The 15,107-nt window shown below is 31.2% G+C and overlaps 2 protein-coding genes across 2 annotated transcripts; one reads left to right on the plus strand and one right to left on the minus strand.

Moving 5' to 3' along the window:
- Nucleotides 1–1,515: 1,515 nt before the first annotated feature.
- Nucleotides 1,516–7,248, plus strand: LOC137811616 (purple acid phosphatase 8-like). The gene is made up of 7 exons (XM_068613415.1): nt 1,516–1,922; nt 5,138–5,294; nt 5,404–5,511; nt 5,708–5,835; nt 6,092–6,220; nt 6,660–6,727; nt 6,815–7,248. Exons 1-7 carry the CDS (start codon nt 1,722–1,724, stop codon nt 7,032–7,034), a joined length of 1,011 nt encoding a protein of 336 aa, XP_068469516.1. The 5' UTR covers nt 1,516–1,721; the 3' UTR covers nt 7,035–7,248.
- LOC137811615 (uncharacterized) lies at nt 7,188–14,064 on the minus strand. Its single transcript, XM_068613414.1, has 8 exons — nt 13,880–14,064; nt 13,676–13,802; nt 13,500–13,575; nt 13,331–13,403; nt 13,129–13,224; nt 12,887–12,937; nt 8,523–8,885; nt 7,188–7,779 (listed from the first exon to the last, which is right to left on the minus strand). Exons 1-8 carry the CDS (start codon nt 13,952–13,954, stop codon nt 7,453–7,455), a joined length of 1,188 nt encoding a protein of 395 aa, XP_068469515.1. The 5' UTR covers nt 13,955–14,064; the 3' UTR covers nt 7,188–7,452.
- Between the last annotated feature and the right edge of the window lie 1,043 nt (nt 14,065–15,107).

Consider the following 15,107-nt stretch of genomic DNA (forward strand, 5'->3'; position numbering starts at 1 on the left):
ACTCAGCTCCAACATCACAAATCATGTCCTTCAATCGGTTTTCCTTCGCTCCATTATCCATGGTAGAATCAACGTATTCTTGAGATTCACACATACTTACTAAAGGTAATAATTCACCGTGTCATACGATGCTAAAAATTATTTAGATTCTAAATTTGGTAGCAAAAATTTTGGTTTCTAATTAGATACCAATTTAGAAACCATTTAACAATTATAGAAACTAATTTAGAAACCAAATTTTTTTTAGTTTCTAAAATGGTTTTCAATTTAGTCACTATAGCAACTAATTATTTTTTGTCTATAAAAATTGGTTTTTATTTCATAACTTTCTAGTAGTGACACTTAAAGTTCCATTTATTTCTTCTTTTGAATTTGCCTCTCCAAACAATTATTAAGTCAATAGATGTTACATTTTGATATATCTTAACAAGAAAAAAAGAAAAGAAAAAAAAAAAACCAAAGTTTTGAGAATTTTAAAGAAAAAAATTTACAATTAATATTTAAGATCACATATTTATACTCAATACTTCTTATTAATTTAAAATTTAGAATTCTCTTCCTTTTTTAAGTAAACAAGAAAACACAATTCGGAACTAAAACTGTATATTAAAGTACCAATTACTTGTAAAAAGACTATTCTTCCAAAAAATTTAATTAATTATTTAACAAATTTTGAATGAGCTTTTCTTTTTTATTTATATAAAACTAAAAAGAAAATAAATATCAAAATCACATCCAAATTTTAAGGGTATTAGATATAATTTTTTTTCCAATATTTCCTTCCGAGGAAAATCAGAAATAATATATATATATATATATATAACAAAATAAATTAGTTTATCTTCTTTTATCTATCCCTTTCAAATCGACCAAATATTTTTATTTTATTACTTTTTATGTTTGAATTTAGTGTGTGTGTATATATATATATATAAAACTCACTTAACAATACAAATATTTTTCAAGTTAAATTAATTAATATCTTTAATTAAATAAATTGATAAGCTTATTAATTGCAAATGCTAAATTATTTGATTATAATTAATAATTATAGAACTTAACTCCTAAATATTTAAATTATCTACTGACAAAACATAACATAAAATTTATAATCTTTTAAATTAGTTTTGTATTTGAACTCTAATAAATTAAAAACAAAAGAAAAAAACAAGGACCAGGCGTATGAGCCGGTGAAATAGCATTAGATATCGAAATCGAAGCAGTGGGCACTGTGGTTCAGAATGAGTTGCATGCTACAACCTTTATCTATTGCCTAATCGTGTACGCAATTCTTTTCTTCAACAATTACACTTTCCATCATTACATACGTAAAATACACCTTATCTTCAACCTTATTTTCATGTAACTTTTTTTAATAATTACTTCAAATATAGTGATTGATTTTAATCATATAATCTCCAACAAACTTGAATTCGAACAAAAATCAATAATAAATAAAATAATAAAAAATACAAAAGAATAATTAAAATATGTAAAAAAAGTATTGATATATTTATATTAATCAACAGCGCTGCTTATATGTGTTGTATAAATAAATATATAGAAATTGATATGTATATATATATATATATAGTATTTTATCTCATAAAATTACAATCTGTGTCTATATATATATATAAGATACATTTCCCTCCCTGATCTCTGTCTCTGGTTCTCTCTGTTTCTGGGTTGGAGAAGTTGCAGTTTGTTGAAATAAAGGCATGGCGTTATCTTCAAAAGAACGCTTGGTATTCCGTGTTGTGTTCGTAGCTGCTGTGTTGTGCTCGTTCATCACTCCTTCTATGGCCGAACTTCCCAGATTCAAACACGCTCCTAAGAAGCCACAACAATCTCTTCATATACTGGTGGTTGGAGATTGGGGAAGACAAGGAACAAACAATCAATCTTTTGTAGCCGATCAGGTTTCATTTTCCTCTAATCTCCCTCTTCTTTCATCTCACAAAATTTATCATTCTCCTTCCATGTCTTCTTCTCTGCACATCTTGCTTCTCTCTTCGCATGCACATCGTGTTTCAGATTACGACGTCACATGTGTGAAAAAAAAACTAATACCATTTGCAAAATTCATTTCAAAAAATTGATTCGATTTGAACCATATCATCCAATTTTTTAGTTATACATCGATACCGATTTCGATTAGTCTTAATCAGTTTATCAAATTGAATTCGTGTTTAGTTTTTATGTTAATATATTTCATCAAACTATATCAAAATGTAAGTCTGATTTCATTTACAAACGCAAGTTTAAGGCAAATTCGTGAAATTAGTTATACAACCATCTTAACTATTATAAATATATATTTTTGGTTTAGTATTAAACCAATGTTATAAAATTGATAAATATGATAATCCAAAATCTCATATTTATAGTTTCACTTTCGATCAAGCCAAAGAGAGAATCGAATGAAAATTAGCTCAGAATTGAAAAAGCAGCATAAAAGAATGCAAAACTATAGGTGCCATTTTGCTAATTAAGTTATAAGTTTGTTACAATATCAGCATCTATCATATAGAATTATAAAAAAAAATAAAAAAATATGAGAAAGAATATTTTTTTCTATTTTTTCCTTTCTTAAATTAAAACAGAGTATATAAAAACAGTACACTCATTCTAGAGGTTGATAAAAAAGACAAAATATAAACAAAGAGTCATTAAAAGCTATAATAAAAAAAACTACACATATAAAAAAACAACAAAAAAATAGAATAAATAAAATTATTATTAATTTTCTTCTAAAAACTTGGTATCCATAAACATTTTTTTCTAGAGTTTTTATAAAATATATAATTAAGCTATTTATTAAACACCCTCTTAATTAGGTAGCAGTTATTAACTGATTGAATGAAGGAGTACGTATATGTGCTCTAATATCTCTTTGAGCATATTCCATATGCTTCGCATAGATGCTGATACCAAGTTTCAATCAATCATCTCTGGCCTTTATTATGCCTTCTCCTTTTCTCTTGGCTTTATCATTATGTTATTATATATATTAAAATGCATTTTGCATACTTTTTTTAGTTATTTTTTTCTTACCATATTTAATTTATTATGAGATACTTAAAAAAGAAAAATTAATTATAACATTTATTATTTCATGTTTCTCTTCCAATCCATCGTCCACCCAAAACAAAAAAGGTTATCCATAACCTAATTTTATCAGTTACTTTTTTTCATAATATTCTTCTGTCTATCTCTGTCTTCCCCTAATTACTTAAATACAAACATGTCTCTGCATCATCCTTTGCCTTTTTTCATAGTGGCAGTGGCATCTTTTAACTTTGGGATATAAGAGATATGCTATTTTTCATTCCACTTAATTTCTACATATTATAATTTCTATACTAAAACTATGGTCTAACAAAGAACTCCTGAACCAACTTTCCTATATTTAAGAAAAAATAAAGTTACCATCAAAGGCATTTAATAGACTAATTTTACTTTTTTGAAGATGTCTTCATACTAGAATTTAACAAAGGTTTAAATCTGGTCCTGGTAATGAGCATAAAAATAGATATTTTTGGGTTCAAGAGTAAACATATTAAATATGAAATTAAATATTTATAAATACTCTAACAGTAATTTATCATAAACGATATAATAAATTCAATAAATTTCACTAAATAAAATTAATTTAATTTTATAGAATTAATTTATAAAAGGTTTATTTTTATTTATTTATATATTATAATTTAAACATATTTATAGGAGAAGAAGGATTTCCAACAAAATCCTGCTACACAATACTTGCAAAAATAAAATAAGTACTCTAACTCTCAAATCAATCAATAACAATATGTGTAAGAATAAACGTAATCTTCGTTTAATTAGATGAAATAGTTTATCTTTCAACTTTAATAAGGGAATAGTTAACAGTGGCAAGATATTCTAGAAAAAATTCAAATATCAATGTCTTTCTTTCTTTCTTTTATAAGTGATAACTTAAAAGGATATTTTTCAGTTGTGATAGTTTTTACAGGAAATTTTTCACCAAATGAATAAGGTCATCCTCATCAAAAAGAGGTAGGACTCTCTTGTGGTGAACCCACCTTAGTCTGATAATACAAAAAGTAATATAGGAAAAGAAAAACTCATTAATTATGAGATGATAAAAAAATTATGCTTAAATAATAATTTCAATACAAAATTTTCAATTCTATTATTTTTTATTAAAAAATTACACAATTAATCATAATTTTAAATTTATTAACAAAAAATTACTTAAAAATATTTATATATTAACATTAATTTCTCTTTAATAAGCACACAATTATTAAATAATTAATACAATTAAAAAAGTTGTACTATTTTTTTTTTAATTTTGGTAAAGTTTTAAATGCGTATTTAATGCATTTGGGCAACATTGTGCGACCAATGGTTTCAGTTGCACATTGCAAAGACTTTACCCAATACCTATTATTTATTTTAATACCTATTATCTTCACCTTGAATATGTTGGAGATAAAACCCATCCATCTTCCAACAGAACACCCAATTTCTCCAAGGTATATTCCAATAGAACATAATGATGCTAGTAATTATTGCAATACACGTCACTTGGAATCTTTGAAGAGTTTCAGAGGGACAAGCATATTCCAAATATGATTTTCTTAATGAGGTCCACACTTCAAAATCAACAAATTATTATTCACTCCACCCACTATGTTGTAGAGCCTATGATTAACCCATGTGTTGTACAATATTTTGCCCTTCTAAAAGAAAATATAACTGGTCCTATGAATTGTTATTATATTAAAAATTCTGATTAATTAAATACCATCTTAACTTATTTAAAACTTGACAATGATAACCATTATATAATGTGTTGATTTGAATTTTTTTAATAATATAGTAAAGTATGACTAGACGCTAGTATAAAATTGTAATTATATTCATATTCATTAAAACGAAGTTAGTAATTTTAGTTGTTAAATTATGGAAGCTTATTTTTGCAGAAATAGAAAATATATGTTTCATGAACCTATCCATTAGAATAAAACAAAATACACATGAATACTGTAATTTAGATTAGTTCATGACAGCTCTGTTATTTTTAAGTACATTTTTTTTTTTACTTTTGGTTATGGACTAATAATCAATTGCTTGATTTTTGTAGATGGGAATAGTGGGGGAGAAATTAGATATAGATTTTGTGATCTCCACTGGGGACAATTTTTATGAAGATGGGCTAAAAGGGGTTGATGATCCAGCATTCTACAGTTCATTTGTTGACATATACACTGCCCATAGCTTGCAAAAGACATGGTACAGTGGTAAGTTAACTAAGTTTCAATATTGAAGGAAAACAATTAACATTACAAATACTTTGGCATGGTGTGCAATTGTCTAAAAACAAATTGATCTTCCTTTTCACTGTGGCAGTTCTGGGTAACCATGACTACAGAGGTGATGTTGAGGCACAACTGAGTCCTGCTCTAAAACAGAAAGATAGTAGATGGCTTTGTCTGAGATCTTTTATTCTCGATGGAGGTATAAATTCGTTTAATGAATGTTTGATTTTGATTATTTCAAAGGGGAAAAAATGCTACTTTAGATTCTCTGAATAAGATTATAATAAGCTGTTTTAAACACAAAAGAAATCAATGCAGACATTTGTGTTTAAGAGATAACAGTTGAGATGATCCATTTTTGTTTACTCGTGCTTATTGCCCTTGTTTTTGTATAGAAATTGTGGAGTTTTTCTTCGTGGATACGACTCCATTTGTGGACGAGTACTTTGTGGACCCAGGAGAGCATACCTATGACTGGGAAGGCGTGCTTCCTCGCATGTCTTACCTTTCACAACTCTTGGTGGTTAGTTACAGCTTGCAAATCCAAATTTGTTGTCAAGAAATAGTGTCTGGTTAAAATTGGGTCATTTTCGTATTCAAGATTTTAAAATGAACTCAGTAGAAAACAATGACGTGGCTAAGGAACTTGTAACATCACATAGATTCAAATAAGTAAAAGATTAATGACATTGAATTTGCATTATTATGTCTTTCATGTCACTGCGCATTAGCACTTGAAAGGAGGGAAATGATGGAGTGTCCTTGGTATGTTTCTGTAGGATGTTGATTCAGCTTTGGCTAAATCAAAGGCAAAATGGAAGATGGTGGTGGGTCACCATACAATCAATAGTGCTGGGCATCATGGTAACACTGAAGAGCTCAAACAGATACTTGTTCCCATCTTGGAGGTAAACAAATCAAATTTAACATACAATACCATATATAATTCATTTAAGGTTCAATTTGTTAATCCAAACACACTGTTATTAAGTAATAATAATTCTTATTGATACGTAGACTACTCATTTAGATTATTCATATTTTTGGTTGGTCAATTATAAAAGAGTATTGCATAATCTCGTAAGCAAGATAAAGACAATAACATTGATGTGACTTTTTTTAATTTCCAAACATGTGCATGTAAGACACCAACATATCTAGCAAAACAATTACCGAATGCCTACTTGTCATAAAGATGAAACATGGACATATAGCTGAGACCATCATAAATCATAACGAAACATATAGCTGAGACCATATTAAAACTTCAGTTACCTAATCATTGTTGAAACCATGGCATGAAAATGTACAATTTCTGACCAGTTAGTTTGTTCACTATTGGTCCAGGCATACAATGTTGATGCATACATAAATGGACACGACCACTGCCTGGAGCACATAATTGACAAAAATAGGTAAGCATGTCTTACTATTAAATCGTTAGCTTCAACATCATCACAGTTCTGACATCCATGACTCTGTGGTTTGCATGAACAATCCAGTGGAATTCACTTTCTAACAAGTGGAGGTGGATCAAAGGCGTGGTCAGGCGATGTCAAGCCGTGGAGCTCGGAAGAACTGCAATTGTATTATGATGGGCAAGGTTTCATGTCTATGCAGATCACCGAAAGCAATGCAGATATCATATTTTACGATGTTTATGGCAAACCCTTGCATTCATGGAGCATATCCAAAGACCGTAAAGAATCAGCCTGGATATAATAACCTATAGTAGACATACATATTACAATCTGTGTTATGAAAATAGAGCTCCCTCAGGCAGAAATTTCGGACAACTTAAAAATGTACTATTTGTGATGAAAAGAAAAAGAAAAAGAAAAGGATGTGTAGGAACGTGTTAATGAGCTTGCAGTATGTAAATTGCACCTAAACTCGTGCATATATTTAAGAAATGTATACAGTCGTTTGTAGTTTATTCAACCTAGTATTGAATATTGATGCAGAAAAATAAGAGTGCACCACTTAGCAGGATACTCCCAGTCCTAATTGCAGAGACTAACAACCCAACCTACATAAAGTATGAATAACACTTACATTTATGATAAATCTTGAAATATCTGTTCGTCGCATTTCTCATTTCTCCGAGAGCACATTGACTCGAATAGTGCTATCATGGATACTACTCATCTAATTGGACATTATAGATAGATTCATACATTCTCCAGTAAGGAAACTGTAAATGAATTTGTTGGCTTAAGTTCACTGCATAATCTTCCCAAGCAGCTACTGCAGCCAGAATTCCTGACCAGTCAAAGCAAATGCACCCATTTTCTTCCGAAAGCATATTATAGAAAACTTTGGAAGCAAAATCATCATCATTCGAAAGTACAGAATTCAGACCACTGATTTTCTCTCTCTGCACATCTGTCACTTTTACTACCTTGGAGTCTATATTTGATACCTTATTCAGTAAAGCTGAACCTTTCCAACAATAGAAATGCACAACCTGTTAGAGTAAAGACAATCACTGTAGTTAAGAAATTTTTCCAAAATCAATATATTATTATTAGAAAGAAACCAATGATGCATAAACAACAGTAATAGACATAGTTGAATTAAAATGAAGGAATCAGATTAGATCATAAAATGAAAATTAATCAGAAAAGAAAGGTCAATTTTAAGTCTCTTAAATATTAAGGAACCTTCTATTACCATGCCAAAATAGTTAGTACTCACAAGAAAAGAAACACGTCCTTCACAACAGAAGTCCAAAAACGATCTAAATTTAAGTTTAATTCTTCTTAACGTTAATATATAAAAAGTCTTAGTTGACATGATGCACCCAGGTTGACAGTTAGCCCTATACTTTCCAGAAAGCATTCTCTGTATATTAAAAAGCAAGAATTTGCCACACATATATGTTGACAGATGGTCCGACTGTTCTACACAAAACATTTTGATATTCTTCATCAAGTAAACCAACTCCTCTTTATAAAAAAATCAGTCTTCAGACACATGAGTCTCCCCATTTGGAAAACTAAACTTCTAGTTAGTATTGTTTGCCTTGTCTAGCACGGCAAGACTAAGAGTACCAGTGGCATTTATAAAAACTAATTTTATAGAGGGTCATAAAGAAGAGCAAAGATCATGGTCAGTTTGTATAGGCTTTTGATGTATTATAATTATGTGCATTTACACTTGATCTTTTAATATTAACGGGGGAAATGCAGATAGGATTATTTAAAATACCTGAAGTGCATGCATAATATTGACAAATTCCTGATCTAGCAACTCACTTCCCCTCACTAAATGCACTGGCTTTACCAGTAACTCAGAGACATCAGACTCACAGCCACTGTCTTGAGAAATATATATGTCATATCCAAGAACATGCAGTCTAGCCCAGCATATATTAAAACCAAACTGGTGATCGGAAGCTTGGCCATGAGAAAACCAGTACATATTATCGGATGCGGGCAAAGGTATGTATGAATCAGCCACGTTCTTACGCAATAGGTGTTGTGAAAGAAGAGAAATGAGCTTCTTGTCCTCGTCATGGGAGCCATCACGACTGAACCATAAAGCAACTGTGAGCCTTTCTCCTTCAGTTATCTGACAAAGATAACTTCAGATCAGAAAAAAAGATTTAATAAGGTCATACTTTTTTGAAGATTGAACTACCCTTTGCTACCTGATAGAGTGATTTCACATCAGTTTAGTTCTTCCAAAACAAATTTATTTACAACTGTTACCTATATCAGTCTCAATTTATTTAATCCCTGTAACAGTTTTGTGCCTGGGGGTGTCATAAATGCAATTAAAACATAAAATAACAGACTGCATATAGATAAAAGCAGCCTACTTACTCTTTGCACTCAGTGGAAAGGGAACGAAAATAATTTCTCGTGTTATGGATGATGTGTAATAGTTATATACTGAATCGATCCCTTTCATGGACTAGGATCAAAAAATAAAAGGAAACAATGCAATCAAGGAAATATTACACTAAATCAGGATTGTTAAGGCATGGGTGACCTAATACGAATCCTATATCAATCAATATAGTCTTGTTTAATACGCCATTGGTTTTGATGATAACAAGTAATAATAAGTTTTGGTTGATCTGATCAAAACTACTAAGTAGATGAAAGATTAAAGTCTATACAAAAGCGTGAAGCATTAAACAACATTACATGAAGCTTAAATGATGTTATGCAAATCTTAGATGATGCAACACACAGCGTTAGACGCTACACCAAGCTTAGTGGATGCTACACGAAACTAGACATTCACATGAAGCTTAGACGATGCGACATGAAGCTAGATGTTCAAACAAAGTTGAGATGATGCTACACATAATCTATCCAGGAGCTCAAGCAACTAGACAATCTCCAAGATTAAATGAAGACTACATTGCTAGCTAAAATGAAGACTAGATAATATCCGAAGACAAAACAAATTCTAGAAGACATCAACATGAGAAGTAGATGTAGTATACACATGAATATCACAAGACACAATTTTGAATTGTTTGACCATCCTTGTCTATACACGCCACAAGTCTATCAAGCGATTCCTTCAAAGAGAACTCCACTTGTTCTTGGACTCTCTTTGAATCTTTAGCTGCGTCTGTTGATGCCTCCTTGAATTTCTCCTAGGTCATAGAGACTTCATAAAAAACATCTCTATTAACAATCACTCTTCTTTCAGAATGTGATCAAACTCAAAATATCTTCCCTCTACAAACACTCCCTGGATCTAGGCTAAAACTTTCGATTGTCTACATGGTAGAAAGTTGGACACCCAAATACCCACAACGTTGAGTTGTTCACTGGCTAGCCTGACAATATCTCAAACGAAATTTTGTATTGTATGGCAGCAAACGGAGAACGATTCACTAAATAACATGATGTGCTCACAACCTCAATCCAGTAGTGTTTGTCCAAACTAGAGTGCGATAACATGTTCCTTGTTCTCTTCAACAAGCTCTTGTTCATCCTCTCGAGAATTCCATTCTTTTGTGGCATATGACAATTAGTCAACTGTCTCACTATGCTTTTATCTCTACAGAATTCATTAAATTATCTAGAGCATAATTCCAAATCATTTTTAGTTCTTAAACAATTGACAATTTTCTCTCAATTTGGTTAAGCATTAGGAGCACCCAATGCTTAAACTTCTCAAAGGCTTTTGATTTCTACTTCATCGTGAACATCCATATGAATCTTTAAGGCCTAACTTTTGCAATGGTTTAGCCTAAGAGAAATAACAATAAACACTTTACCATTTTCTCTCAATTTGGTTAAGCATTAGGAGCATCCGATGCTTAAACTTCTCAAAGGCTTTTGATTTCTACTTCATCAATGACATCCATATGAATCTTTAAGGCCTAACTTTTGCAATGGTTTAGCGTAAGAGAAATGACAATAAGTTAACATTAAGGATGGTAAAAATCGGGGAAAGAATTTACCGGAGTGCAACCTCGCAATTCCTAGAACATGAGCCTTGATACCACAACTTATGAGAATACAAAAGGGGGGACCGTTCTGATATTCAATTTGGATAAGGACATTGGCACCACACTCAAGAAAGATGACAAGGTGAGTGATAAGTCGTGGGGTTAATCACCACAAGATACCTTTATAAAATCAAATTTGGGTTCTTAGAACTCCATAAAGTTCTCACAAAGAGAAACTCAATTTCTCTCATAATTCATGTCTACCTGATTACATTACATCCTTTTATAGGTTAAATTTTGTAAGACCCTCTACATTTTACATTAATTCCCACTAAATAGCCTTTAATGTCACTAGAGCTACTTCTAATTCCCACTTTATGCATCATTATTTACCATCATGAAAATATGAATGATTTTGTAATTTTCCCATGTGACAATTCAACCACTTAATTAAAAATATAATAAAAGTTACAAAGAAAACTCAAAATTATATTGACACTCTCAACATCACCTCACGTTCTTGCATTTGCAAAGGCATCTTGTGATTTCCACATGTAAGCTTCGTCTACTTCATTTTCACTTGTGTGATGTAAAAAGCTTCATCTATTCTTCGAGTAGGGTCTGTCTCTTTAGCTCTTGTATAGATTGCATATGGCGCTTCTTGTAGATTGCATCTTAGCTTTGTATGCATGTGTCTAGTGCTTCTTATACATTGTGTCTACTCTTCTCTAAAAGACTTCATATAAGATTCTTATGCATGTGTCTAGCACATTCTTATATCATATGTTTCACACTAAGTAGAATTCTTAACACAAGAATAGTATTATTTCTTATCATCAAAACTGTGGGTGTGCATGTCAAGACTCTAAGATTTAAACTTGTATCTAATTATATGAAAAATCACCAATGTTTCACCCCCACATCCTTTAAATTATAACAAAAGGGGGGGAAGTATATAGTTATACAATTTTGTATATATTATATAACTTCAACACTTATAGATTTGTATAATTTACATTTTTTAGCTTAAACACACATTATTTTGTTATTGCATTAAGAATCACGCAGAGTCTTCTTTATTCCTTTTAATGCATAAGTGTCTTTTAATTCCTTTTACACAACTTATATTTCAAGAATCAAAATGATATAATAAACCTACCATGCAGGGGAGGATGGAAGAAAAGATAGTTATAGTTAATGCTATACTCTTGAAAATGGTAACTTAAAAGGAACAAACAAACACCACCACAAATTTTGATGATTTCCTCTATGTTGATTATCAATGTTGACTTAAAACGTTTATTATTCAGCTAACAATCCATATTCATAAACAAAGAAAATTGACTTCTCATCACTGAAAGAAAAAATAATACTGAAGTTTGATCTTTGAATATACAATAATATGTTGTAGATGTAACAAACTAAGAGACCACAAATAAAGGCTTATAAGATGATGGTCTGTATATTCTAAACATATCCAGGACCACTCCATGGGTAAGCATAGGTCCAATCAAGAGGAAACCTTACCAATAGGTGTAAAATATAAATGTCAAAAGATGAAATATTTAAATCAAGTGGAATCCTCCCTGCTGGGTTAGTAGGTTTACCCTGATCTATGTACCCCCAAGTATGAATTCATCACCTAAAAATTTTGCCAAAGACAACATGAAAGTGGAACCAATGAACTAGTACCAACCTCAATTTTTTAAATAAGAACTGTATAAGCTCTCTTACTGGTTAAGTATTGATAACAACACTCACACTGTTGAAAAACATTATTATGTCATAATGAATTAAGGTAATGTGTTATCAATTCAATTTCTTGCAGATACAGTCAGACTTTTTCATATCCATGTCCAAAAAAACTAATTGATATTCATTATCGTTATACTCTTTATAAGGGAAATGATTCATGCTTGAATTAGGGAAATTAATTGTTGGGATGGCAATAATCAAGATCAACTTTTGATTAAGGTTTTTGATGAGAGAAATGATGAAAACATAAGAAGCCAAATCATGTTAATTCACAAAGAATGTTTGTTCTTAGGGCCCTGGCTCAGAGGTTAGGGAGGAAGCAATGAAGATTTGATTCTATCAAACACCCTAAGAATACAACAAACTAATTAAGCGCCGCAAAGAGGACACTTGAATATACCTCATCGACAGAATGAATGTTATGGTCATCTGCTGTATACATCACAACATCCTGAAATAGACAATTAATCATTCTCAAGTTCAAGAAACATAAACAGAGTGAAAGACTTGTTTCTTTCCTACTTCGAATTATGAATGAACACATCATAGTTCAATAAAAAAATTCAAACACATATGCAACCGTGGGAATGTCCACAGCAGATTAATTATTAAATAACATTATAAAAAATAGGGAAAACTCACTCCGGCCTTTGGCACAATTGACGTGGGCTCACCATCCTGGAAGTGAAATATCCCACCACTGAAATCCTTGCCATAAGTATTTAAATAGCACACTGCCTTTCATGGTATTACCAAAAGGGAGAAAAAAGTTATGCGAGAGAGTGTAGAGTATAACCAAAACTCACTATCTTAAAAAGGGGCTAATTGGTTGAATGACACTCACTGAGAAGTGACGTTGTTTGAGATAGGGCCTGTTATTATCACTATGCCATCCAATGCTTGCTCCTTTGCTCCAGCTGATTCATAGCACCATCAAACAATATGGTAAAAATGCATATTAACAGAGAATAGAAGCCAAACATTGAATTGAGGTAAGGTAAAGGATAACCAACCTGATTAAACCAGTGAATTCAATGAAGAGCTCATACTCACACTTGAAAAACTCCTCTAGCCTGTCTTTCAACCTTTCTGCCACCAAATTTGAAAACAAATAAGGTAAATTCAGTGAAATAAATTTCAAAGAGATTGACACATTTTGGGTGGGGGGAATGAAGTTTTGATGTAATGCCTCTAATGGGTATAAAAGGAATGACGAAATGGGAAGAATTGGTAGCTATGAGATGGGAGAGAGTGGTGGAGAAGACATTGGGTCTGTAACCCACGGTGCTGCTACTCTTGTGGATGAACTCCAATTCCTTCACCAAAATCAAAAATCAGAAAGAATAAGGACCAAATTTTAGCAAAGAAAAAACAATGAAAGGAAGAAACTAACTCTGCATTCGTCAAGGGAGAGAAAGTTGGGGATGAAGAGGCGTGGATGTTGAGGTTCAAAATCAACCTCGGACATTACTACTCAACTCAACTTTGCTGTCGTGTGTCTCTGTTTCTTCAAATATTACCTCGTACAAATGGAATTAGCATATCTCTTTATACCTCGTACAAATGTACACACGGATATGTACACTCATAACATGGAAATACGTATCATTTTTAACTTCATATAGAAATTTCTATATATTATATAATTATAATTATATAAATTGATAATAAATATTCATGTATATAACTATATTTCAGATTTTCTTAAGAGAAAAATATGTTTTTATGACTGGTTCAAAAGAATTGTTTTTTATTTTTATAATCATAATAAAAATTTATACAATAAATGAGTTTTTAGAAAATTATTGTATTTATTCTTTTTAAAATTTTGTTAGAATCGTGTTAGAATTTTCAGAAATCCAATAAATATTTTTTGAATTAAACACTTCACCGATAAGTGTTTTATAAGTGTCATACGAGTGTCAACATCGATATGTGTGTCTGACAGGGATACGTCATTTCAAAGAAGTGTCCAAACCTCGTTGCTTTATATTCTTAGCGTAACAAATAATTAATAACTGCCTCCTCCACATTCCGCATTCACTTTGTCATGTACTTTACCCACCTTTGTTACCAACGGGTTAGGGTTTAAGTTATTCAACTGCAAAAATTATATTTATATTATACATAAAAATAATGAACTTGGCAGCGGGGCGGGCCGCAAAAAAAAATTGACTTGGCAGCAATGGTCAAGTGGAAGAGTCACAACTTTGAATGAAAAAAAAAATAGGTTTTCACTCAAAATACAACGCAGATATGTTGATGTGATTCCAATAGCCTCATAGAAAAGGTTCTTGACCTTCTTAGGAATCACCTTGAGTTGAACATTATAGAGGCACTTTTCTTAGAGTTGGATCATTGTTCTAAGACAAGAACTCACCAAAAACTAGTACCAAATCCCAAACTCATTTGGATGTTCCAATTATAGTCAAATTGAACCGATTAAAGTGGAAGAAAAAGCAATTGCACCAAACATATTACTTAAGGAATGAATTGAACCGAACAAAAGAGCTAGAAAAACAAAGGAACAAGATGAATGGACAGAATTATAAAACTGCCGAACCAAAAACTCACAAAAACAGCAAGAACACCAAACCAAAACTCAAGAACACAAGCTAACA

Source organism: Phaseolus vulgaris, chromosome 2 (genome assembly GCF_000499845.2).
Source record: "Phaseolus vulgaris cultivar G19833 chromosome 2, P. vulgaris v2.0, whole genome shotgun sequence".
NCBI lineage: Eukaryota > Viridiplantae > Streptophyta > Magnoliopsida > Fabales > Fabaceae > Phaseolus > Phaseolus vulgaris.

Bases quoted from the DNA above. Each gene is read 5' to 3' on its own strand.
- LOC137811616 (XM_068613415.1), top strand. From the start codon at position 1,722: ATGGCGTTATCTTCAAAAGAACGCTTGGTATTCCGTGTTGTGTTCGTA. The intron at 1,923-5,137 runs GTTTCATTTTCC...TGATTTTTGTAG, and splicing joins AATCTTTTGTAGCCGATCAG to ATGGGAATAGTGGGGGAGAA. The intron at 5,512-5,707 runs GTATAAATTCGT...GTTTTTGTATAG, and splicing joins ATCTTTTATTCTCGATGGAG to AAATTGTGGAGTTTTTCTTC.
- LOC137811615 (XM_068613414.1), bottom strand. From the start codon at position 13,954: ATGTCCGAGGTTGATTTTGAACCTCAACATCCACGCCTCTTCATCCCC. The intron at 13,404-13,499 runs GTTGGTTATCCT...GCTATGAATCAG, and splicing joins GAATTCACTGGTTTAATCAG to CTGGAGCAAAGGAGCAAGCA. The intron at 8,886-12,886 runs GTATATTCAAGT...TATCTTTGTCAG, and splicing joins ACATTCATTCTGTCGATGAG to ATAACTGAAGGAGAAAGGCT.